At 39.0% G+C, this 26,110-nt stretch overlaps 1 protein-coding gene across 2 annotated transcripts in view; it reads left to right on the forward strand.

Annotated features, from left to right (window-relative positions):
- Positions 1 to 26,110, forward strand: part of UBE2E2 (ubiquitin conjugating enzyme E2 E2) — a 183,292-nt gene that overhangs the window by 148,405 nt on the left and 8,777 nt on the right. For both annotated transcript variants that reach the window (XM_058657023.1, XM_058657022.1), the window contains exon 5: positions 7,911 to 8,058. In XM_058657023.1, the coding sequence (XP_058513006.1) occupies positions 7,911 to 8,058 (148 nt within the window). The remainder of the gene's footprint in view (positions 1 to 7,910; positions 8,059 to 26,110) is intronic.

Genomic DNA, 26,110 nt, shown 5'->3' on the forward strand with positions numbered 1-26,110 from the left:
AAAACATGTTTCCCTGTATAAATGTTAGCCGCCTGTCAGCTGACACTCCCCCAAAAAGTGCTGTGACTTCACTGTTGGATGATCGGATGTTCTCAGTCAGTTGCCGTTTGGATTTTGGCGTGCATGGCATCTTTGCAAGTGTAAATGTTCTGGAATACGTTTATTGAACAAATGTGTATTGACATCATGCTCTCCCTTGCAAAGAACAAAACTCAGTGTTGCAGACAATCCCTGTCCTTCGGGTTTGCACATACATTTGTTTCCTCTTTTGTAAATATAAACATCATTGCTAGCTTATCTACAATAAAATTATTTCTAAAATAAATCAGTACTATTTTGAAAAACCCACATATGGTACAATTGTGTTTTTAAAAAACTAACACCATTGGGCCCGGTGCAGTGACCTAGCAGCTAAAGTCTTATCCTTGAACACGCCAGGGATCCTGTATGGGTGCCGATTCTAATTCCAACAGTCCCGCTTCCCGTCCAGCTCCCTGCTTGTGGCCCTGCAAAGCAATTGAGGACAGCCCAAAGCCTTGGGACGTTGCACCCGTGTGGGAGGCCTGGAGGGGGTTCCTGGCTCCTGGCTTCAGATCAACACAGCTTCGGCCACTGCGGCTGCTTTGGGAGTGAATCATCGCATAAAAGATCTTCCTCTCTGTTTCTTCTCCTCTCTGTATATCTAACTTTTCAGTAAAAATAAATTAATCTTTTAAAAAAAATGAACACTGTTATTCTGCAGCAATTTTCTATAATGCAAAGAATATTGCACATCACAGCGACAACAAAAAAGCCAGCACTGAGTGCTCATTTACTAATTCAGACTTTCTTTAGGGATAGGCAATTTAGGCAGCCAATATACTACATTAAAAGATGGCAAAATATTTTGTCACAACACAATTCTGAGTTGTTGCTGTTTTTCTCTGCACCGCCCTTTTCTAATTAAATTCTTCATTGCATGATGCAGTTTCATAGGCTCTGGGACTTCCTCTCCCACCTCCCCTTTATTTTCCTTTATTTTGGTGCTAGAATATAGTCCTTCAGAAAACAGTGTATTGTTTTAAGTGTATCCTGAGATTGTAGGTATGGACAATGGCAAAATCCAGCATCCTATTGTCAAGATGTAATAACAGTTTCATTGGGAATCCATCTTTGATTTGGAAGCAGAGATGCATACTGCATTGTTTCTTCGTGTCTCAAAGTGATACTCTCCATTACACGCTTCCTCTAGGTGGCATGCATGCTTCCTAGGTATCCGTTACTCTTGTATTTTGCATGAAGTTTGCTTTATATTAGAGAGAGCATATGACATTTGTCCTTAGCATAATGGTCTTAGGTTGGGACAGTTTGGTTGAAATGGTAGAATTTCATGCTTTTTAATAGCTAACCAGTATTTCACGGAGTAGTTATAACATAGCTTCTTTATCCAGTCCTCTTTGAATGGGCGTCTGAGTCGTCTCCATGTCTTTGCTGTTGTAGATTGTGCTGCTATAAATATAGGATTACAGATCCCTTTCTCATATGCAGATTTCATTTTCTTTGGATATATTCCCAGAAGTGGGATAGCTGGGCAGAAAGATAGTATGAGATAGTATGGCAGATCAATTTTAAGTTCTGTTAGAATTCTGCATACTGACTGCCATAGTGGTTCTTTCAGGTATATTTCCACACAGCCCTAGGAAAAAGTAACCTATCTTTTTTTTTTCTTTTTTTTTTTTAGGACAGTAGTATTATAGAGAATTCTAGAGGGAAAAGTATAAATCTGAAAATATGGTTCCAAAACTCCTGGTGTGTGAATGAAGCGAAAAAACCTAGATGATGGAAACAGAGGCTAGAGAAATTCTGTCAAAAGCCACAATTGTAGCTTAAATTGTATCATGGAAAAAGATGGAGAATGAGGAAGGACAGAGGGAGGAGATTGTCTGAGGTACAAGGAAATTAGCTGGAAACAGTAGGAAGCAAACCCTCATGTGGATATAATTAGATAAAAAAATAAAATTTAAAATACCCTCATGAAATTGAATTTTCCTTCAAAACTGGCAGCAAACTCTTGAATACTTTGCCAGCACAGCAAAAAATAATAAGTTGGCTGCAGTCTTGAGTTTGAGAGCCAGTTTACCTGTTTGTTTGTGAAGAGGGAAACATGTCCATCTTTATGAAGTTGCCTAAAATCAATGAGCTAGAACGCTCACTTGTCTCTTCTCACGTGTTTCCTTCTTTCTGATCTTCTCATCAGGGTTCCAGGAATGGTGAAGGCCAAGATCAGAATTGGTTTTTCCATCTGTCTTGGTGGTTCTTTGCCTACAAAACTTGGTCCCTCATGCCTCAATATCAACTTTTTTCAATTTCATTTGTATTCAGATCTCTTGGGCTAGTCAGTTATTACAGTATACAAAGATAAGACTTCACAGTGTTGGTTTTATAAAAGTCATTTTGTGAATTTAAGACTAGGCATCTGCTTATGCTTATCTTGCACTTTACGAAACTGTTATTTTTGCAAGTGTATCTGTTTACAGAGAAGATGTATTTGGTATCAATTCATATTTTAGAATTGAATTCTAACATGGTTGGGAGACACTCCAGCAGCAGCATGATGGACTTGGGAAAATTCACGATAGACACCCATTGTGAGACGCAGGGGAGAATAGACAGGCGGGAAGGAACTTGGGGGAGGGGGAAGAGAGACCCCAGTGCCAACTAAACTGTATCAAAAAACAATTTAAAAAAGAATTTAATACATATCATCACATAATATGAAAATCTGTCAAGCATTATTACAAAACTAAAGCCTTCAAATCTAATAAAATTTGAAAGGACTTGTTTCAATTTTCAGGCAGGCTTCCTGGTTAGCTGTCTGTCTAAGCTATCTGTTTAGATACTATGACTGTCACGCCTGTTACGTTTATTCTCCACATATGTTTAAGGAACATTCACTAAACATTCTAAATGCCGATGTTCAAATTACTCAAAGATTATATAAATGTTACATAGTATTGGTGTCTAAGATGTTTGTTTTTTGTCTTTGTTGTTGCTGTTGCTTTTTTTAGTTTTGATTGACTTGGTTTTTCTTGTCTTCAACAATATCAGAGAGATGATTGGTAGTTTGGGATAATAAAAACTATTGCTTTCTAGCAAACACTTTACGTGCATTCCCACTTTACCAGAACACAGTCTGAGACGGCTGTTGAATCCCTATTTCATTAGCTTTGAGTCTAGAGTCAAACTTTTGACTCGCAGAGTGAATATAGAAGTTCAATTATATAATGAAAGAAAATCACAGTCCTTTGTCAGGCAAACACATAAATGTTGGTTATCTTTTTTTATTATTATTTATTATTTTTAATTCATTAATTACATTGTATTATGTGACACAGTTTCATAGGTACTTGGGTTCTCCCCACCCCTCCCCAAACCCTCCCACCATGGTGGATTCCTCCACCTTGTTGCATAACCACAGCTCAAGTTCAGTTGAGTGGTTATCTTTTTCATTTTTATTTTTGTGACAACTTTTGTGATAGACATGAAATATTTTTAAATTTTATGATTTAAGCATAAGGAAAAAATATCATTACCCTCACTAATATGCCAGCAAGTTTGGAAACTTTTGTGTTACTTATGAACTGCCACTTCCCAAGAATGTCTTGTGTGTGTTTCATAGCATTCACCAAGAGAGTAGGCATTCAGCCAACTCCATAATTGCTGAAAATTTACCCTATCATTAACAGAATTAGTCATTATTTTATTTTACACTGTTATGATATTTTACTTCTGCATTATTGTGAGCTGTGCAAAAAAATCAGTTGTCACTTCTAGGTGCTTATGACAAATCCTTTGCATTGTGTTGCATGTGTATTAGATTATTTATCTCAGGAGAAATAATCGTATGTCTACAAACAATTTATTATTTCTTTCCTGAAAAAATAAAGGACCCTTGTATTATCATTCCACTTTACATTTAGCAAATCTATAAATGTGTTTTCTCTTATAGAAAGGCCTTAGGTAGTAGAAAATCTGTGGAAATTGTTAACACCAAAAAGAATATTGTCCTTCTGTCTGTGTTTATATCAGCCTCTAACAGTGCGTATCCTACAAACGGGCATTTATTAAATACTCTACATGGATTCCATTAGGTATGTCAGCTGTTCTTCCTCATTAATTGTCATTCTGTATGAGATGTTTCTGCAACTATGAAGCAGAAATGAATCATTTCTCTAAGAGATGAGAGCTCACTGGACATTTCTTAAATTGTCTCCTCTGTGAGGCATTAATTAATGAGTATGTTATTAGATAAGCAGAGTTTAAAATTTCAAATCATTTTAAATTCAAAGTTCAAGAGCAACTGTTACCAGTTATCTGATTTGGGAGAGACTTATGCCTCTGGTGGGAGGATTAAACCAAGGGAGCTTATGTTGTGACTTGGATACACACATTGCAATGTGCTCAATTAAAACAGTGGGAATAGTTATATGATTTTGTGTATCTCTTAAGTTTAGACACCAAGTCATTTTCATTTCCAGCTGTGGTGTTTTTGAATCAGCAGGGTTTTTTAAATCCATGTATGAATATGCTACTAGAAAATTTGTCTCAAACCACAAAAACCCCTTTTTAACTCCTCATTTATTGTAAAATCTGAGTCATTTTTCTTTATTAATTAAGCTAGTTTTAGATGACTATGTCTTTAGTAAATAGTATCATATTAAAAATAAAGTAATTAGAAGCAGGTGTTTAGCCTACTGAGTAAGACACATCAGAGTTTCTGGGTTTGATTCCAAGTTCTGACTCCTGGCTCTAGCTTTCCACCAAAGCAGATGTTGGCAGGCAGTGGTGATGGCTTGAGTAATGGGATTCTTTGCACTCATGGGAGATGTAGATTGCACTGCCAGCTTCAAACCCAGCACAGTCTCAGGCATTATGGATATTTGGGGAGAAAACCAGCAGAATGGAGTTCTCTATGTGTGTCTCCCAGTATGCCCTCCTCACATCCATCCCCACTCTAGTACCTCAAATGTTAAAAAAGTAAATGCAACATCACTCACAATACAGGATTTGTTTTATAAGGATTTAAATATCAACCAGCTAGCTCTTCTTTTTCTAAGAAATGAGTTTACTGCCTATGTTTTAGCATATTTGATACTCGGTCTCAAACTGGCTGTTTCCAGGTTGCCTATGAAGAAGCAAATATAAATGAGTTTCAGAAATTTTTTCGCACTAAAATAAGCTTATCTTTTAAATGCCATTTCCATAGTACCTCATACTTCCTCAGTAAAGTCACGAAAACACTTGTCTCCTGTTCCAAGCTTTTTTGAAAATTGAAAGCTACATATGGACAGAGGTGTTACTAAAAATTATTGTAATTCTATGTATGTATGTGTTTATTTGAAAAGCCAAAAGACAGAAACAGACAGGGATCTGCTATCTGCTGGTCCATTTCCCAAATGTCCGCAAAGCCATGACAGAACTGCGCCAGAGCCAAAGGCTGGCAACTCAGTCTGGGTTTGCCGTCTGGGCAGCAGAGACCCAAGTGTCTGAGCCATTATCAGGGCCTGCCAAGATGTGTGCAATAGCGGGAATCTGGAATTCTAAGCAGAGCTGGGCCTTAAACCCAGAGACTCATATATGGGTAATGGGCATCCCAAGTGTGTGACATCTGTATATTATGTCAGACACCCACCCACCCCCAAAATTAATTCTAATTTCATTGTCAGAATTAATTTTCAGTTTTGACATATTTCACTTTGAAAGTTTTTTTTAATTGTGTGTCAGAAATACTTTGTCTTTCTTCCTTTGTGAAACCACTTTTTATGTACATGTGGAACTTTGCCTATTCCCTAGAACAAAAGAGTAGCACAAGTAAAACATCATATGCCTGATGATAGCAAATTATTACATGAACACATGTGTTTTTGCCTCATAACTAGTAATTAGTAGGTATCTGAGTTGGGAAAGGAGGTTAACACTGGTAGATTCTGACAGGATGCCAGATATAGAATTAGGCCTTTTAAGGGCTGGCATGGTGGCTTAACAGGCTCATCCTTCAGCTATACCCCTAGTATCCCATATTAACGCCATTTCAAGTCCCATTTCTAACTTGGCTCCCTATTGCTGAGAGGATGGCTCAAGTCCCTGGGACCCTGCACTGTTAGATCAAGTTCCTGGTTCCTGGCTTTGAGCCAGCTGAGTTCTGGCTGTCGTGGCCATCTGGGAATAAGCCAGCCAATGGAAGATGTGTCTCTTTCTGTCTCTTCTTTTGTCTATGAATCTACCTTTCAAATAAAACAAAATAAATCCTTTTTAAAAAGGATTAGGCATTTTTGAGTACTTTAGTCTTCACAGCCACTATGGGTATAGCTGTTATTTTTAAGATTCAGTACACTGAATCTTAGATGCTAAGTGATTTATTCAAAATCAGAATTGAAGTCCAGGCCCTGTTAAATCCAACCCAGCTTTTGGAACCATTTGGAGAGTGAAACAAAAGAAGGAAAAATTTTTTTCTTTCTGTCTCTCTCTCTGCCTTTCAAATAAAAAAATTTTCAAAAACGAAAGTGACAAAATTAAAAATTTAGTTGATTAGGACAATGTGAATTTATTTCATGGTTCTAGAGGTCAGACTAAAGGCAAGGTGTCCACATGATTGAATTTCTTCTGGGGACGTCTAGGAAAAATCCTTGTCCTTGTCTTTCTATCTTGTAAAGGCCGATTACATTCCTTGGCTCCTATTCCCTTCCTCATGGCACTCACTCCAATTTTATTACTGAATCTGATTCCCTGCCTGACTCTTAGAAGGACATAATTATATTGGGACTGCCCAGCTAATCATGATCACTCTATCGCAGGATCCTTCACTGCATCCCAGTCCCTGCTACCCCAGTGCAGGGATTGGACGTCTTTGGCAGGAGACATTATGCTGTCCACAGCACATGTACACTCACATGCCCACTTGAGTTTTCGTGTATCATAAATAAATTAAGACATTTATCATCCAAGGTCACCTGGGAGTTAGTATTCAAGATGGATACATTTTCTGTACCACTATACCAAAATCATGTTTTAAAAATGTCCTTATATGTGGAAAGTATTCTAAAAGGTGCTCTATGCCCGGACTTTGAAAACAATATTCTAAGTACAGTTTTACCTCTCCATAAAGAACGATAATTATGATTGTAAGCATTAGTTAGAATGACATACTTCAAATACAGCTATAAATGCAACCATGCGTGTAAATTGTTTGATACGCATAACTAAATGGGTGCCAACCCCTACAGTAGAGCTGGCATTTGCTATCATTTGCCTCTTTGAACTGGTGAATCTGCAGCTGACCAGCCCTCTGAACAAGCTGATAGGATAGTATTTCTGGAAAATGGAGTATGGGGCTCCCAGGGCATAGTGGGAGGAGGGGCAAATTGCTGTTGATGTTATATTGGGACTCTTAATTGACTGTGATGATATTCTACCAGCTCTAACTTCGGACCAGAAATGGTCTCCCCAAGAAACTGTTCAACCCATTGGGACAATAAGTAGCTGGACTCTATGCTTGGTATATGTTTGCAAGGAAAGAATCTTGATTGAATTTGAACTGTAATACTGCATCAAGGTGGAGGAATCCACCAGGGGGGAGGGGCATGGGGAGGGGTGGGGGGATTCCCAGAGCCTATGAAACTGTCACATAATGCAAAATAATTATTAAAAATATATATATATAATTAAAAAAAGAAACACAATGCCTTGTTTTTGCTGTTGACATTTCATTCTCTGTGCCAAAATGATTATTATTTATGTATTATTTACTGCTTTTACACATTGATTGATTCTCCTGTGCACAAGGTAAAAGCAAGTATATTCCGGCTAGTAGCCTGTAATATTTTACCTGATTTTTTTTAATGTGCTCACAAAAGCTTTCCTTGGTCTTCTAGGTTACCTTCCGGACAAGAATCTATCACTGTAACATTAACAGCCAGGGTGTGATCTGCCTGGACATCCTGAAGGACAACTGGAGTCCGGCCCTCACCATCTCTAAAGTCCTCCTCTCCATCTGCTCGCTGCTCACGGACTGCAACCCTGGTAAGGCACCTTACGTCCACCCTCGAACGAGAGCCTGCTAAGACTCCAACATGACCCCTTCCTAACTTGCTGAGTTGACCACCACTAACACCAGTACTGTTGCTGCTTTCTCTATTCCCAAAGCATGTACCTATTTTCTTTTTGAGCCTTTTTTTTTTTTTTTTTTTTGGTTAGGACAGAAGAAAACATTGTGATGACAATTAATGAAAAATCGTTTTATATGGGAAAGTACATTTAAAGACTGCACTAAATTCTCCTGCCACATAATAATAAAAGTTAAAATTGAATAGCTTAATCTTTAATTACACATGTACCAAAAGATGTTAATTTGAGAAATGTGGCCTATTAAAATCTGATAACAACCAGGCAGCCCCATTCAGATGTAACCTTTTTGGCATCCTAATAGCTTTGCAACCAGAGAATGTGTTAAAACACGGCCCGCAGAAGCATCCCTAATGTCCTTGTTTGTCCACCACTCTTCAGACAGTCAGAGCACTGGACAGGCCAGGTCAGGTGAGAAAGCTCACAGCACACAGGCAGATGTGGACGGTCTGGATGGATGTGCTGCTTCCCTGCCCACATCACCTTTCAAGTAAAACCAAGTATCAATCACTCCAGTCTTTGACTTATGCAGATCTTTGTTAGAGCAACAGATAGACCCAAGAATGGCAGCTAATTAACCCTCAGCAAGTGAAAAGAGGAATTTGCTCCCAGTGGCTCTTTATGGTGACCTGCAAAGTATCAGGAGAATGACTCATTCTCCAATACCACATCCCTACTTCACATCACTTAGGACTTGTTTCTTAAACAACTGATACAATCCTTCTCTGCAAATTGTCTGCAGTATCTCAGCGTTGATTCTGATTTCTTTTCTTTGGCCTGGTTATGATGTGGTAGTAAATCAGGTAGCTAAATAGTAAAATCTTATTGATAATGACTGCTGATGAGTAGGGACCATAAAGTAGTTCATTATCAGCACATTTTGCAAAACTTATATATATATTAAACATAACTATTTTGAACTATTAGATTTCTGAAAAAACACATATAACACTGTGGGAGGATTCCACTGCTCACTTACCTATGCAAAACTTGCATCTACATATCCCATTCTGTTACTCTTACAAACTGGCCAAGAACAGTTTATTTAACTAAAATTCAAGTAAACTTATGAAGAGCCTTGTGATGAGCCTTCCTGTTTTCAAAGCAAAACTATCTTAACAGGAATGCAAAATCAAGTTTCTAGAGTAGCCACTATAGTTCCTCAAGTGAGAAACTTATAGAGTAGAAATCCAAGGTATAGCATATTACCAATTTCAGGCTGTTTTCTTTCTTTGTGAAGAATTAGCATCTCATGTGAATGATTAAGCCGAATTCCAGTAAGATCACTCATAACCAGTGCTTCCATTTATGGACATAAATTATAACAGAGTCGTTTAACTTCCCATGACATCATATCCAGATAAAATGAAGCTTTACTTATAGAGGATTTATGCTTTGTTCTTTGTTGATAAATAAATGCTTAATAGCCAATGTTAGTCTACCTGGCATTTTTAATCACAAAAGAGTAAGTTAACGTTAAAAAATTTTGTGAGCGATTTTGGGTTCTAACGCAGTATTATCTTGCACAGTCCTGGGATTCTACCCCCTTCCATTCCATTGATTCCTGTAGGTAACATAAGTTCAGACATAATATCATTAATGCTTTGGAGCTACTAGAAAAAATTGAGAATTAATTGAGAGGGATAAGTAAAATCAAGTAATTAACATTGTAAAGAGATGACTTTCTGCCTTGTGAATTCGGGAAACTTCACAGAATTCATTCTGTAATTGCACGTTAGTTTTTTTGCCTTGCTAAGAAAGTGAGCTTTAAATGCTAGTGAAAGGATGACTTCCCTGCTTTGTTAGTTCCACAGTGATAAAAGTTGTTGGGAATTTTGAAAAGGAAACTGGCATTGGGCCAAGCAGAAGTGACTCCTGAAGGAGCTGAATGCATCACAGGCTAAAAAAGCTTATCACAAGCCAGGAACACCTGGTAGCCTTTGAACACCTGGCTTGTAGACCAAGACCCAGAGCTGTCTTCCCTTTCTGCCTCCCTGTGGTCATGAAGAGCAGAAGAAAGCATCCCTAGCCTCAATGCTGTCTTTGCAAGGTCAAGCAGGCACTCCCATCCACAAATGTTTGAAAGGCCCAAGCCTGTGCAGCAGGTCAGCACTCACCAAGATGACATGCCACAAGCAAGTGCAAAACTGAGGAGCTGCTGCCTTCCCCGCCCCCACACATAAGACATCTAAAGGCCTAGTGCTGTGAAGGTACCCTGGGTGTCATGTCCCTCACGTTCTCACCCTGCCCTGGGGAAGTAGTCCTGGGCTCTCTCCCACGGGGAGCAGTTCATCAGACGCTCCTGATGAACTTTATCTAAACAAAAGACTTTCTTTCTCTCAACTGCCTTCATATCGCTTTCATTCTCCAGCAGTTGGCTGCTACTCTCTTCCACTCCAAGAGACAGCCTTGCTGCTGGGCCCTGGCTACCAACAGCACACCTCCTGTGCATTTCCTGGCATGTGGAGGAGGTTTGTGGCCCAAAAAGCTAGGAACTGATACTGAATATAATAGTGGAAACCAAAAGACCCAGTTGTTTGCAGAGCTTTATCAAAGAATGGTCTGCTAAGAAATACTAGGGGGAAAAAATGAAGTTACCTCATCATTGGTTTAGACCTTGCATGGCCAAGTTGTGGGATAAGTGTGAAGGATTGTTTTATTCAGAATTTCCAGGAGAAAGAAAGGAACACAGTGGTAGCTTCAATGTATAGATGAGAAATGAACCTATGACAAAATAAGGGTGTCCTTTATGGTCCTTCTCTGGCCAACTCCCTTGAACATCTGATTTGCCCAAGTGAAAGAGCATTAGCTTTTATTACTGTTTTGTGGATCGTTGCCCAGAAATGCTGACCTACAATAACTTTTAAAGATGATTTAAAAAAACTGAACTTGACTATATTTACTGGTACATGAGATGCATTAAAAGCATGCCTTTGAAGCTTGGCCCTCCTATATTATCTGAAGAAAAAGGCCTTTGCAGAAACTGCTTTCACTTAGTAGAGAAGAAAATGAAGTGTTGCGTTTGTCCTTTTTTCTCGCTTCTGTTTCCTTACCCTTGACTAAGGGAGCAGCTGTCAGTTTGGTTTCAGCTGTAAAGTGCTACTAGCGTTCTTACAACAGGAAGATGAATCCCTAGGGTGTGATTCTTTCCTGAATAGTTTTGGCCATTTACAGAGTTGTCATTTTTTTAGGGTTCTGGTTGGGATGTCCTACAGCGTGGGCAATAAAGTCTCACCAATTCAGTATAATTAAAAGGTCAGCTGGATTAGTCATTTTGTAATAAATTGTTTGAATGAATGAAGATATAATACTGTGTAGAACATACAGGAAATGTTGGTAAAACGTTTAAACTAGTGTCCTGAGTGATTTTTCACACATTTCAGTTAAGAAGCCGCTTGGGAAGCCTGCCTGCCTTATCTGAGTGCCTGGGGTCTGAGTACTGGCCTCACTGGTACTTCCAGCTTCCTGCTGATGTGCGCCTCGAGAGGCAGCAGGTTGACTCAAACGCTGGATCCCTGTCACCCCTGGGGAATACCTGGATTGAATTCCTCATTCTTTCCTTCATCCTGATTGAGTCCCAGCTATTGCAGTCATTTAAAGAATGAGTCAGCGTGTGGGGAATCAATCTCTCTCTCTCTCTGTCTTTCTTTCTCTCTGATTTTCACAGAAATAAATTTTAACCTTTTTAATTTCAAAATGTAGAGAAAACAGTGATAAGAAACTTTGCTGTATTTCTCACCTAGTCTTAAAACTTGCATACAGTTAAAATGGGGTTAGGGCTTAAGTGTTTTTTAGATTATTGAGGATTTTTTTAAATAGGCTAGATATTTTCATATAATTCTCATGTAATAATCTCATGCTCGTGTAATAGTGTCTTATACCATTTATTTTCATGGCAACCCCTTTTAAATATGGTGTGGTAGTAAACTTCAGGACAGAGTGTTGCTCCACGGTTGCCACTAATACTAAAATGGCAGGGGTCAAATGAACGATGAGATAGCGAAAGGTGCAGTATGTGTTGCTATGTCATACAGTCCTTTGGGGAAAGTGATGCTTGGTTTAGTTCTATCTTAAGAAGTAGTATGTAGTGCCTTTCTTCCAGGATTCCTTCCTAACATGCAGCACTTTAATAGAAAATAATGCCCACAGTGAAAATGAAGATAATTATAGTGTTAAAGCTCACATGATTAATTCTTCATATTTTAGAATAAAAGGACTTTCTTCAAAATGATGGGGAAAAAGCATTTGTATCCCTCAGGTCAGACATCTTTCCTATACCCCTAGTAACTTCATACACAGCTCTATTGCTGTTTTTTACAGTTTCAGAAAAGTAAGATGTTTGCCGCTCTTTAAAATTAGCCCCCTGACTTTTCTTTTGCTGTGAAGTAGCACAGTAAATTAGTACTCAGTCACAGTCTTTTTATTTACCCTTATAATTAATGTGTGCTAAATTTTTGCTTCTTTAGTTGTATTTGTGCTTTTTTAAAAACAATCTGGATTCTGTTTCTAGTACATTAATTTTATTAAGTATATAGATACATTTAAAATAACATGTATTATTTTATATTGTATCCCAAATTATGTGGCTCTTGTGTGGAAAAATGAAATGCTCATTAAGTAAAAGCACTGGCACACACTGCCCGGCCCTTGCCTTACAGTGTGCCAGGCCTGACTGAGCAGCTTGGTTCCAACGAGACTTCTTGTGCCTGTTCCCGTTGCCCTACTAACCAGCAGATTCTTGGTCAGCACACATACACAGAGATGTCAGGTGTTATTCTCAGGCAGAAATGTCACACGTCTGTCTCTTGTGCCATTGAAAGTACGCTGTGAGAGGTGCTGAGATGACTACGTAGTTGATTGTGGTAATTGCCTTCACCACTCGCAACTTTAGTGCTATTTGTTGGTTCATTTGTTTTGCGATCTAGATTTCTGTCCCTATTCAGCCCACATCTATAATGTGATTTTAGATGTTGATACAGCAAGCTTGTTATTAGTGAATAGAATTAGTCTAGTGGAATTTATTGCCAGAAACACCTCTGCCTGATTTGTAACTAACATACCATGTAGTTTGCTTTATGTGTTTATATTAGAATTTCATAGTCTCAAACACCTTTCCCAAGTGTTGATCTCCCACCATGCCCTCCAAGTGGCCCAAAGCTTGGAGCCATGATTTGTTGACCTTTTCTGCCAGATAGAGATGATATTCTATGTCAGTTCACCTCCCCTAGTGTCTAACAGATTCCCCTTTCAGCTGATCTTCCAGAGAACACCACTTTCTGAGACCCCTGACATCACCTTCCCAGTACTAAGGAGGCCCTTCTGTGAAGACATGGACTTCTCAAGAATTGGTTTGCTTAGAGAATTGATTAATGAAGCTGTTTCTTTGCTTTTGTTATAGGGGAAAGAGCAATACCTGTTTTTTATTTTTAAGTCTTAAGCTGTGCCCTGTTTGCAAATAGAAAGGGTTAGGGTTACCTCAGGCTTTCCACTCTCACAGGAGCTTGCTCATGCTACTTTCTATAGAATCTGTTCTGGGTGGTCCTCATCTTGAACACACCGGAACCCCATACAAGCACCAATTCTAATCCCGGCAGCCCCGCTTCCCATCTAGCTCCCTGCATGTGGCATGGGAAAGCAGTCAAGGACGGCCCAAAGCCTTGGGATCCTGCACCCACATAGTGGACCTAGAAGAAGTTCCTGGCTCCTGACTTCAGAGAGGCGCAGCTCCAGCCTTTGCAGTCATTTGGGGAGTGAATCATTGAACGGAAGATTCCTCTCTGCCTCTTGTCTCTATATATCTGACTTTGCAATGAAAATAAAATAAATGTTTAAAATTTTTTTAAAAAAGCAGCTGTTCTGGGCTTATAATAGAAAAGCAATCAGAAGAAGGAGAACCTCTACAGAGATTACTGAATAAATAATATAACCTAGGTCAACATTCACAGCAGAGACTACAGCAGCACAGGGAGCTGTTTCTCAGCCTTTGGGGATCTCCACCCTCTACCAGTCATTTCTGGCTCATCTCTGTGCTGTCTGCCATTGACCCAGGGGACTCTGTTGCCTTTTGCTCCAATTCCTGTAGTTTGTAATGTGCACACAATTGATCTGTGTTTTCAGAGTAAATGTTTACAAACTCCACCTTTGAGCTGCCAAAGTGTGCCTGTGTTCTGTAAGAGCCAGAACCCATGGCAGGGTGCAGCATGCATTTATGTCTTCAGGGCAGAGCTGTCTGCTGTCTGCCTGAACAGCCCTCCCTTCTGGTCTCTTTTCTCATTCTCTAGCCCTTTGTCTATGCTTCCAGCTTGCTGCTGTTTCTTCTGCATCTTCTCTTGTCTTACCCTGATTTTGTCACCTGTTGCTCTCAGCTCTTTACTTTTAACCTTTCTTACATCCAGTGTAATTTTTTTTTCGAAATACAAAAGCCAAACTGTATTTTCTAATTTTTGTATTTGAAAATGATTTATTTGTTGCCTCTATACCCATGTGACTAAAGCATCAGTTACCACAGTATAACCTTAAAATATCTCATTTCATTTCCTGTGCCAATTTAGTGGCACTCAGTTTAGTGTGACACAGCAAGAATGTCCCCATTAGTTCTTGAAAAAGACTGAAGTGTCAACCCTGGAAGTATGTCTGAACACTCTGAATAGTGTTGGTGTTCTTGCTGGTCTGTCATTACATACCTTCTTAACACCATGACCTCTTTCTCCAGATAAATGTTTTTTAACCAGTTTGCTGAATAAATTAAATACAAAGTCCTGTGCTTTTTATAAATTGCCAAAGCAGTATCACACAAATGACTTCATTTTGATGTTCTAAGCTGTTTTATTCTGTGTATGTATGGCGAGGACTCAAATAAAAATGTTAGAGGTGTTACGTAGTGTGGGGTTTATATTGTTAAGCTTCGAGCTATTTCCCTGACCTTCCTGCATTTATGTATGACTCCTCAAAGTCATAGTGACATGCCCTAGCGTGCCTCTTTTCAGCAAACTTTATGATGCTTTTTACTAAACTCACCTGCCAGACAGATCATATGCACAGCAAGAGGTTTTATCTTAACATTTTAAAATGGACTAAGAAAAGGAGACCAAATCAGACCAAGTTTTGATGCCATCAGGAAAGCTGGAGCCTTGACCCAGCTCTCATACCAAGTAGCTGGTGATCTTAGTGCTCTCATTTGTATGTTGAAAGCTGTGCTGTGACCCTATCTTGCTGCATTATTGCGGGGGGGGAAAATGTGCATCAACCTTTGTAAACATTTGGAAGACAGGAGCAGCGTCGTATGGTGTGTACTGAGCTGAAGGTCTGGAGGAAGGGGTGGTGACCTTACAGCTTCAGTACCTGGATGACACCCTTAGGTGGCGTCTTCATAATTTGTGAGTTTAGCGCTTCCATATGTGATGAATTTCTTTTCAGTAAATAAACCTAATAAGAATGAATTCTAACTCAAATTTGACTTAATGATTTCATTTTGCTTCAGGCATCGATCTTTAAATTCCAGATAATTTGAAGACTTAGGGTTATCCTGGATCATTTATAAAATGAGTTGTTGTAAGTCCACTGCTTAATTCATGGTGCCCATTATTATGCAAACTATTTCCCCTTATACATCCCTGCCTGGCTGAAGAAATCCCGAAGTAAATGCCTATTTCAAGTTCAAACCTGTTTTTTTTAAAAAAAAAAAAACATCATCCCCACCTTTGCTGTACCTTTGCTCTTATCTCTTTAAAAAGAGGTAAGTGTCAGGCCAAAAAAATCAATAGGATGTCAGGAGAGCATACTGGATAAGAAACTCCTGAGGTGCAGTGTAGTTAAGGTAGAAGAGTGAAACCTAGTTGTGTTTATAGCTAGCTTTAAGTGGATTTAATTACTTGACTAGATACACATTATATTCCCCCTCTATTTTACTTTTAATTTTATGGTAGAGTTCCATAGGCTCTGGGATTTTGCTACTGCCTCCCCAAATACCCTCCCCCCAACGTATTTCCCCCGTATCATTACAATAGTATAGTCCTTCATAAGCAGTCATAAGTCCTAGATACACATTATTTTCTAGATTATTTTTAATGACTCCAAAACACTTCAAAAATAGACTTCTCCTTTTGGCCATGAGGAACCAAACTAAAACACCTGCCCTTAGCAACTAGAAAAGTAGATGTTGGAAACCAGACAGTCTAGACTTCATTCCCTAGGAGAAGAGAAATGATGAGATGAGTCTAACAGTTACCCCACCTCCTAGCCTAGAGGCAGTTTCCAGACTGCAGCAGAATCAAAAAGAAATGGGACAGAGCACTGGCATTGCAGCTGAGCTGATGATGCAGAGAGAAGAGACTAAGATTGGTGCTTGGGGGACAGAAACCCAGAGAAAAGGGACTTTATAGAGGAAGCTCCAGAGATCTCAACAGGGATTCCCTTGAATGCTTTTCTTATAGTTCTGTGAAGATAACATGCTAATAAATTAGCTATAGACTAAAAGCTACAGTGGACCTGTTCTAGAGAATTGAAAAAACAAGCCTTAATAATCAAATAGTTCCTAATAACTAAGCAACATGTTAGAATAAAGTGCAACTTTCTTTAAGGGAACACAAAAAATTCTGTCTGTCATACAACACTGTAACATTTATAATGTTCGACATCTAATAAAATATTACCAGACATTATAAAAGCAGGAAAATAGAATTTATAACCCCTAAACAAGTGAAAATGGAAGATGAAAATTAAACTTCAATTTAAAAGGAGCAAACTTTTAAATACATTACTGAAATAGTTTAAAATAAATATGAACTAGTTTATTCCATTCTTAACTTCATGCAGTGTGGATGCTTTAAGAATTAGAAAGTATGTCTTTTGCTTAGCAAAAGCAAAAACATTAAATGTTAGGGAGGAAAGAAATACCATGTAGGCTGTTGTAATGTGCAAGCTGTTGTGCTATCTGAATCTGCCTACGTAGTTATTGTCTTGGTTGTGCTTTTGTAAACATTCTCTGAGCCCGTCTATGCTTTTAAAGCATCAATTCTTTTCCTTTCACTTCAGTCAGCAATGACTCATTAACTAAACATAAGGAATTTCCATTTGACTTTTCAAAATTATTTCTCTTTCACCAGTAATTAGTAAAATGTGTATTTATTGTTTTCTGGTGCTATGTTAAATTTACAGAGAATTAGAAGCTTGGTAGGAAATAACTACTAACACATTTCAAAATGAACAAAGAATTAATTTCTACTTTCTTGAGGGAGTTGAAAAGTGCTGCTTCAGTTCCTGCTCGCTGCCAGCAAGGGCATTCCTGAAGATGCCCAGATAAGAAAGAGTACACACGGGCCAGCAGGCTCCTCCGTGGTGAGAGCCTGAAGGAGGAGCCTTAGCTTCTGGCTGCTTTGTGATCCTCCTGCCAGATAACTGGAATGCCTTTGGAAAAGTGGTAACTTTTATTTTTAATGTGTGCTATCTGTGTATTTTAATGGATCATGCCTGTGATGTTCATTGCCATTATAGTAATCAGTGGGCGAGGGGTATGTGTGTGTGTGTATGTGTTGTGAGAAGGAAGTTCTAAGTCATCTAAAAAGATGACTGTGATAGTTTCTTCTTGAATGCTCTCTTGCCTAACATTCCTTAAATAGATACAGAGGCAGTGGGTGTTGTACCATTTGAGTAGTCAAATAAGTGACAACATTATTATCCCTGTGCTGGCATGCCACCCCCTGAAAATATGTCAGTGTGCATTTTCTATTTGTGATTCTGGAGAGGAAAATTAGATCTGACTTCATGTCTTGAGGATATATCCGCATGACCACTGTTGGGTTCCCACCAGTCACCATTCGTCATAAGAAGAAACTTAAACCAAAGTCTTAGTTTAATATCAGTACCAAGATGTAGAGCGTATTTGGTGCTGTACCACATTGCACATAGTTCCTTAGACATCACCAAGGCAGCTCCTGACCATACCCAGGATCATCATTAGACTCAGGGGATGAGAGATGCCCTAGAGCTTATTCCTGGTAAAGCCATAAAATGTTGCCTTCCAAAACTCACCATCCAACACCAATTTCAACGTACTTAGTGCCACTGAACTATATGCTTAATAATTGTCACATGGCAAAATATGTTCTGAACAGTAGTAATCTCCATGTGTACTTTATGTAAACTCCCCCAGGGACACCAATCAGCTTTTCCTACAAAGGAATCTGTTGGGTCCATGGGTTGTCCCAGGATGGGAGAAGGGGAAACCAAAGAGAAGCACACCCGCTCTGCCACTGAAACAGAAATGGGATGAAGCACAGTGTTAATACTCAGGTGGCTATGATGATAAGCACCAAGTGATAATAACAACAGCAGTGACAGTTGGCCATTTTGAGCCTACTGTGTACCAGGTGCTGTGTTTAGCAGCTCTCATTAATTTTCTCATTTAATCTGCTCAACCACCCTGTGAGGTAGGCAGAAATATTATCTGCAATTTTCAAATGAGGAAATGGTTTAGAGAGGTTAAGTAGCTTGTCCAGGTAAGGGTCAGACCTGGGATTTAAACTTCAGGAGTCTGACTCAGCTGAGCTGTTTGACAGTTAGATCGTCCCACTCACCCATGGTCTCTGTGTGAAATAGCTGAGGCACAGCTTCTGCACACGGCAGATCACCTGGTTGTTGAACAAACAGCCATACTCTCATTTGGTCCCAGAACCAGGGAAAAGGAGAAGAGGGGTAACTTCAAATTAAAACACACACACACACTTAGACCTCTTAGGTCATATTCATGAGGAGATTAAAGTGTTAGTATTTAGGCTGACCATGAAGGCCAAGCTAACCCAGATCAAAGCCCTTTGCCTGAGGATACCTGTTCTGCCAGGATGTGTATTCTGCAATTAGAAACCACTGACCACCCTCTTAGAGAACCATGAGTAGTTTCATCAACATTTTTGTGGTCTCTATCCCTTCAGCTGAGAAGTATATACTACAACAGGGTTTATTCAGAATATGGAGGCACAGGGTAGGGACAAATTACAGCAGTAAATCCCTTTTCTGATTCAGCCTTTCCCCTTGCCAGAATGGGTCCTTAGTAGCAGATATATAAGGCCCAATAAGTGAACCCACATGGTATATTCTACCATCCTTCCACCTGCCCCATGCACAGATGTCTTGTCGCCTTGAACTCACCTTTTCAGAGGACCCTAGTAGTCTGCTCAGAGGTAGAAAGAAGAGAAAGAGAAAAGCTCTGTGTGAGTGTGTTACTAGGGCTTAGGGCCCAGCACAAGCAGATTCAGACTCCATCGGGTCTGAGAATAACTCAGAACTGCTTGTGGGTTCATTTCTCCTTTTCTCACGTTGAAGGTGAGAAATGTACAAGGGACAGGTACTTCCCTCCTGGTGGTCAGAGCACAGAAGAAACCCTCCTTTGGATCAGATACATACAGAGAGAGATCTACATACTTAACACATAGCCGCATTCACCAGTAACCACGTACAGCCACAACTCCACAAGCAGCCACATCGAACCATGGCCCCTAGTAGCTGATAAGAGTTTGTTAACAAAGAAAAGTAACCCAAAGCCAAACCGTTACATAACATGGCAGTGGGAGCTAGCTGAGGCAGGTGGACTTGCCAGTTACCAAGACACCAGTTACCATTGAGGCTCATAGGTATAGGAGCACAGAGATAAGAGGGCAAGGACGAAAGGTGTGAGAACTTGATAACTTCTCCTTCCCAAGTTCATGTCAACAGTGGGCAAGGTTCCAGAAGCTGGTTTAGAGCACATTTCTCTCATACATACGTACAATTATTCTTAACTGATTCTTTCATCACAGAAAGTCTCTGGAAGCATACAGTGTCATGCATATTATAGACTCACAGCCTTCTCTGGGAACCAGTTTTAAGATTGGCAAGCTTGTGGTTGGATGAAAGAAATTGTCCTTATGATTATAAATACTGTAGAGCCTTAGGTTCCCTGCACTTGGGGAGGAGATTTTTTCCTGTATTGTCATATAACTGCTGGTATGGGATCTACTTCCAGGGTTCTTGCTTTTTTTTTTTCCAAGATGTTCAAAATATTTCTAGCCCTTGGGTATCTTGCTCTTAGTACTTTAACAGGACTCTGCAAGTCTGTGAAAGAGTGTCTGATGGAAGAAATCTCTTCAAATTAATCTTCATCTAATCCATTTATTTAGCAGTGTTTTTCACTTACATTCCCTCATGCAGATTTCTCAAAGGTCTCTGAATATAAAAATGATTTTCCTGTTCACTGTTAGTCTGTTAAAATTGTCTTATTAGTAGATAACCATCACAATTATTAATTACTGTAATCTTGGAATATTCTGCAGGCAGTCAACTCAAAACATATTTTTAGTTGACAGGAACTATAACAGGCACAATAGGATATTCTACAATAGCTACTATCACTGCTATTGTAGGAGTTGCTTCTTCAGCCATTTATAATGGAGAGTGAATGGGAAACAGGGGAAATGCAAAGATAGCATGTTGCTTCGTTGGATTTTGATGAGCGTGTGGCTACAGAGAATAAAAGCCACTGGGAAGTGATCATCAGGGAAGTTAAAGAATCGTGGGGGTGGAAGTTTGCAAAGGACAACTGACAAAGATATCTTGAGTGGCAGGAGGCACATTAAGCCTGATTCCCTGTAGGTCATCCCAGGTCAGGTGGGGCAGCCATTAAGGGTGTGAACCGAATTCTGTGTCCCTCTAAAATTACCATGTGGAAGTCTTAACCTCTGATATGACTGTGACTATTTATAGGTAAGACCTATGAAGAGGTAACTAAGGTTAAATGATGGAGCACTAACTAAGGTTAAGGTGGAGCACTGACCCAAGAGGATAAGGAGGGACTCCAGAGAGAGCTGTCTCAGCCATGTTACCTAGAGGCAGCTTGAGAGAGCCCTTACTGAAAACTGTATTGGCCTTTACCTTGAACTCATATTTCCCAGTAAATTTCTGTTCCTTAAACTACTCAGTGTTTGGTGTTTTATATGCCATCCTCAGCACACTAATACAAATTATACTTAAAATTTGAGTCAGTAAGAACACTGAAAATCATGTGCCAATACCCAGGAGACCGGGGGATTAACATGACCTGGATTTCATAAGTATGCAAAAGTATTCTTGACTGAAGTAAGATCATTGCTGTCCTGTAAGTACCAGGTAAAGAAGGCCTAAGAAAAGGATATGCTCCAAGAAGTTTTATAATCCTACAATTCCAAAAAATCTGTCATTAGGGAAGGGCACAAAGCAGACCTGACTGTGTAAGTGCACAGGTGCATGAATGCAAGTGTATTTGGACACGGTCTTTAATGCTCATTCCAGGCTGTGCGCATGCAGCAGCTCATCCACAGAAATGTTCACCTCTCGGTTCACTGAAATTCCAGAATCCTTCTGTTCAGTATTCCCTACTGTATGCAGCTAGTCTTCAAACTCCCAGAATACTTAAATCAAAATTAATTTTGCAGTATATATTAGTAATATTTTCCATGTGAAATTCTTAAATTTAAATTCCTTTATTTTCTAAAGTTTCATGAACATTGTCTTGGCTCTAATCCCCTTGATCATAACCATGCTGGTGTTTCAAAAATGAAAGCTGAAGAGTATCTCAGGGAAAAACTAATCTAGAGCTACTTTAAGATAAAAACTTAAATAACTTAAATCTGTTAACTTAAATAATTTGGTTTGATTTTGTTTCAGTGTTGCTGTTTCCTGTGTGACATATTCCTTAAATTCCCTGAACTCCTGTGTGCACTTCTCATTGTTAGTAAGAAAATTTATAATAAGTTTTCTGAATTCTGTATTCCCCATTTTCTCAGTGTATTCCTCAGATAGCTCTGAGATTGACAAAGACTTTTGCTCCTTTGCAGGGAAGTCTTCAGTCATATTCATTGTGCCTCTGTCTCTTCTTTTGCTCTTGGTCATTGTACTTCTGGTTAGCAGATAGTTCTCCTTGAGGCAGGTTTCTAAGCTGTGTCACTCACAAGTCTACAGTTCAGTTTTACTGATTGTGGTTAGTACCTGGTTCTTTGTTTGCAGTCACTCATACCACTCCTTCCAGCAAGTTCCAGGTCTGGGTTCTTACGTTAGTTTTAGCATTATTCCTTTCTTTACTTACCAGTCATTTAATACATTTGATGAGATTCAAATTCCAAGTCATTCATTCAGTATGTGCATAAGGAGCTTAGCAAATGCACCTATAACTTTTTCAAAGGTAACAATGTCTAACAGGTAGTTCTGTCAATGTATTTCTCTACCGTCTTGTGCACTAAGCACACTTAAGTAGCCTACCTTGTAATTTATGGGTTCTGACAGATTTCATTAGAAAGGCAATCTAGTTTTTTGTCAGTATTGACATCAACACAGTAGGTCAGCCTGTGTCTAGAGATGCATGTAAACTGGCTGTCTTGCCGCATTTCCTGTTGTTATTCCCTACAGTGATAGCCTTTGAAGGTCGTACTATACATTGTTTAATCAAAGGCATGTCAGCCGTAGTAGCTAGGCAAGGGTTAGTTCCTGCTAATGAGATGTGTGCTCTCAAAACCCCAATACCTGGATGCCCTAACAAAACCTGATTGCCTAAATATTTCACCGTGACTGCAAGCTCATCTCAAACTTAACTGTTTCTGTTCTGCAAGTTGTTCTGTAAATTCAGAGTGATACTGCTCCTTTGCTGCTGCTTTTATGCCCATCCAAAAATTCATAGAAACATGAAACTAAGATGTTTCACTTGGTACAGAAACTTTTGGATGTATTTTTTTCCTAATGCACATTTTCCCTAAGCTTTTGAAGATGTACAGTTAACCAAAAACATACACACACAAGCAAATCTATAATTATATATGTGTCTTTTTACTTTAATGCCTCCATCTCAGACTTAGTAAAAGCAGATCTGTCCAGCGCATCCAGACTCTGATATTTGAACCATTGTGAAATCAGTCTCCAAGAAAAGGGAGTTCAAGGTTATCAGCTTATCAATAGAAGTTTTATAGCACAGTTCTGTTAGTGATTAATTTTTAGGACATCAGTCTGATTTTAACTGGTGGTAGATGGAAGGTGAATAGCAGGAATTACATACCACCCTGTGTGGTAAGTACTAGTGTCATCTGAGAAATTCTGAGGAGACCAGAAAAATAAGTCAGTGTGAAACAGGTGTTAGCGCAAGCGTGAAGTGATGGCTTGCTGCAGGTATGGGCTGAACGCAGTACAACCTCCTGGACTTTGATTTTGACAGAATAAAAGTAGCCAGCTAATGAAGTTAAGCACTGAAGTTTATCCCTAGAGAAACAGTTGCTCACTTTTATTTTGTTTTATAACTTCATTATAAATTAAAGATTGACTTGTTCGTATAATCATACACCTTTTAAGGAATCCAAGTGCATTTCATTAAGCATTTAACATTATTCCCAAGGGCAGGAAAGACTAGAGAGCAGTTGGGCATGGACGGAACTAAATGTCTTTTTTTTTCTGCCATGTACTCAACCTTAACCATGGCCTGTTACCTTCCACACTAGCGCTCCGAGGTGCCCTCCCTGAGTCAGAATGAATATACTAGAGACTAGAGCTTAATACAAATGAGGCATACATTTATACTACTAAGCTAATTTTCATTTCCATTTTAATCAAACTTTAAATACTAGCCTCCAGAAATATAAGATAGTCGTGTTTAATATCAGCAACCCTGTCTGCTATGTCATGAGCAGTCTATATGTCCCTCTTTTTTCTTTTCAATTTTTATTTGTTATTCTAACCTTCTATACAGTGTTAAATTAAGTACCTAAATATCTGCTTGTCATACCAATTAGAATTAATCTAGATGAAATATTTAACATGGACTGATACCAAAGTTGCTTAGCACTTGATTAACACACACAAAAAAAAACCTTACTTATATTAATACTAATGTTTACTCTTTTGGTATGTTTATAAGAGTAGCTGTCCGATGTCGTTTTGGTTTATAACTGAGTTTTATGACTGTGCTAAACTTGGTAGTTTAAATATGTAAAGTCCAGTAGGTATGAACTGAACCTAATCTGCAAATAAAAGTAGAGTCACTGCTACTCACACAGTGGATGTGTTTTGATTTAGAAGCCAAAGGCTATTCTGCACCTGTTATGAGAAACACCTCCCCTTATATGTTTTTTTAATGTTTATTTTTGTTAGAAAGTCAGATATACGGAGAGGAGGATCTTCTGTCCACTGATTCACTCCCCAAGCGGCTGCAATGGCCGGAGCTAAACCAATCCAAAGCCAGGAGCCTGGAGCCTCTTCCCAGTCTCCCACATGGGTACAGGGTCCCAAAGCATTGGGCCGTACTCAGCTGCTTTCTCAGGCCACAAGCAGGGAGCTGAATGGGAAGTGGGGCTGCCAAGGTTAGAACCGGCGCCCGTATGGGATCCCACATGTGCAAGGTGAGGACTTTAGCCCCTAGGATACTGCACCGGGCCCATCCCCTTATATGTTTATTGCTGTTGAATCAGATGCACTCAGCAGATCATATTATGTCATGTTTTTCTCAGTGAAGTCTTTTAAGTCTTTATTGACTCCCTCCCAGAAGTCAATAAATTTAAAATTGATAGTTTAACATTGTATGCAGGAAATTGCAGCACAAATATTTTGTAAGTGAAACATCGGCAAATATGCAAAAATAAAATGGGTTTCCATTGTAATAAATTTACCACAAGCCATAATTGAAATAGTGTCGATAGGGCTGCTTCTTTGATTGTTTTTTTCAAAGACTTAAGTGAGACAATATAACATGTATGAATACCTAAAGCTTACTCTTATGACTTCTGACATATGGAGCAAAACTTATATATCTAGAGGTTTGCTCCAACCTTGCAAAAATATAGGGTTTTTTCATTGTTCCTAAGAACAATCATTGTGTTTATGTGTGAAGAATGGTTATTTAAGGAAAACATTACGGAACAAATGATACCTAATTTGCAAGTGAAATATAATTGTACTTACAAACATGAAGCATTCCCATTTAGGGGTAGAGGGTCTATTCACTGCCTTTTCCCCACCCCTCAAATACAGCTCCAGACATATAATCACTATGCAAATCTAGTCAGTGTATTTACGCTGAGAACAAATGTAGCCAGTTATAGAAAGATAGGTGGAGCTGATTTAAGCATTCATTAAATCTCCCAGGGCACGGGAATGAATTAAACTTTATAAAGCTGCTATAAAAATAACTATTTTCAAAATTTTAAAATGGTTGTATCCATATAACTTATTGCTTGTTACCACGTTCAATTTTAACACCAAAATTCAACCTCTCAAAAGTACTCTAAATGGAGCATTGCATTTGGAAACATGTGACTCTATTCCCACATTTTTTTAAAGCAGGGCCTCAACACCTTCCATCTCATGCAGAATTTGAGTTTCTGTAGTTTGAACAATCTTGAACTAACAGTGAGTCAATGCCTGGGTGCGATTCTGTCAGCATCATTCATTGGTCTGAGAGCATGGTCATGATCACAGTCAGGCCGTGTTTCTTCAACCCATGTTCTTGCCTTTAATGAGTTTTGGAGAAAGAATTAAGGTAGTATTAAGTGAAGGCTAACATAGAAAATGAAAACACCAATTAGGATCAAATTCCCATGAAGAATGGCACAGTTAGTGACATGAGAAGCAGTGTCAAAACCAGGTTGACAAGAATTGGAAAGGTTCGTTTATATGGCAGACGCAGTCTTGAGTACTTGACAGTGCAGAGTGCTGGCTTTGGTTTTCAGAGAGCTCATGGAAGAGTTATACATGGAGAAAACACTGGATGATTTCACATCTTTTATTTTAGCAAAGTAAACTTTTGATTTGATTTCTCCATGAACTTTTTTGAAGCACCTGCATATACGCATTTTCTCTTTTGTTTTTATTATGTTGCAGTAATTTCATTTCTTTCTGTTTAACCTGGCCTCTCTTCATAGTTTTTGGAAAGTGTGTATCCCTGTGGAAAAGATGACACTTAGATGAT

The sequence above is a fragment of the Ochotona princeps genome, chromosome 30 (assembly GCF_030435755.1).
Source record: "Ochotona princeps isolate mOchPri1 chromosome 30, mOchPri1.hap1, whole genome shotgun sequence".
Classification (NCBI taxonomy): Eukaryota; Metazoa; Chordata; class Mammalia; order Lagomorpha; family Ochotonidae; genus Ochotona; species Ochotona princeps.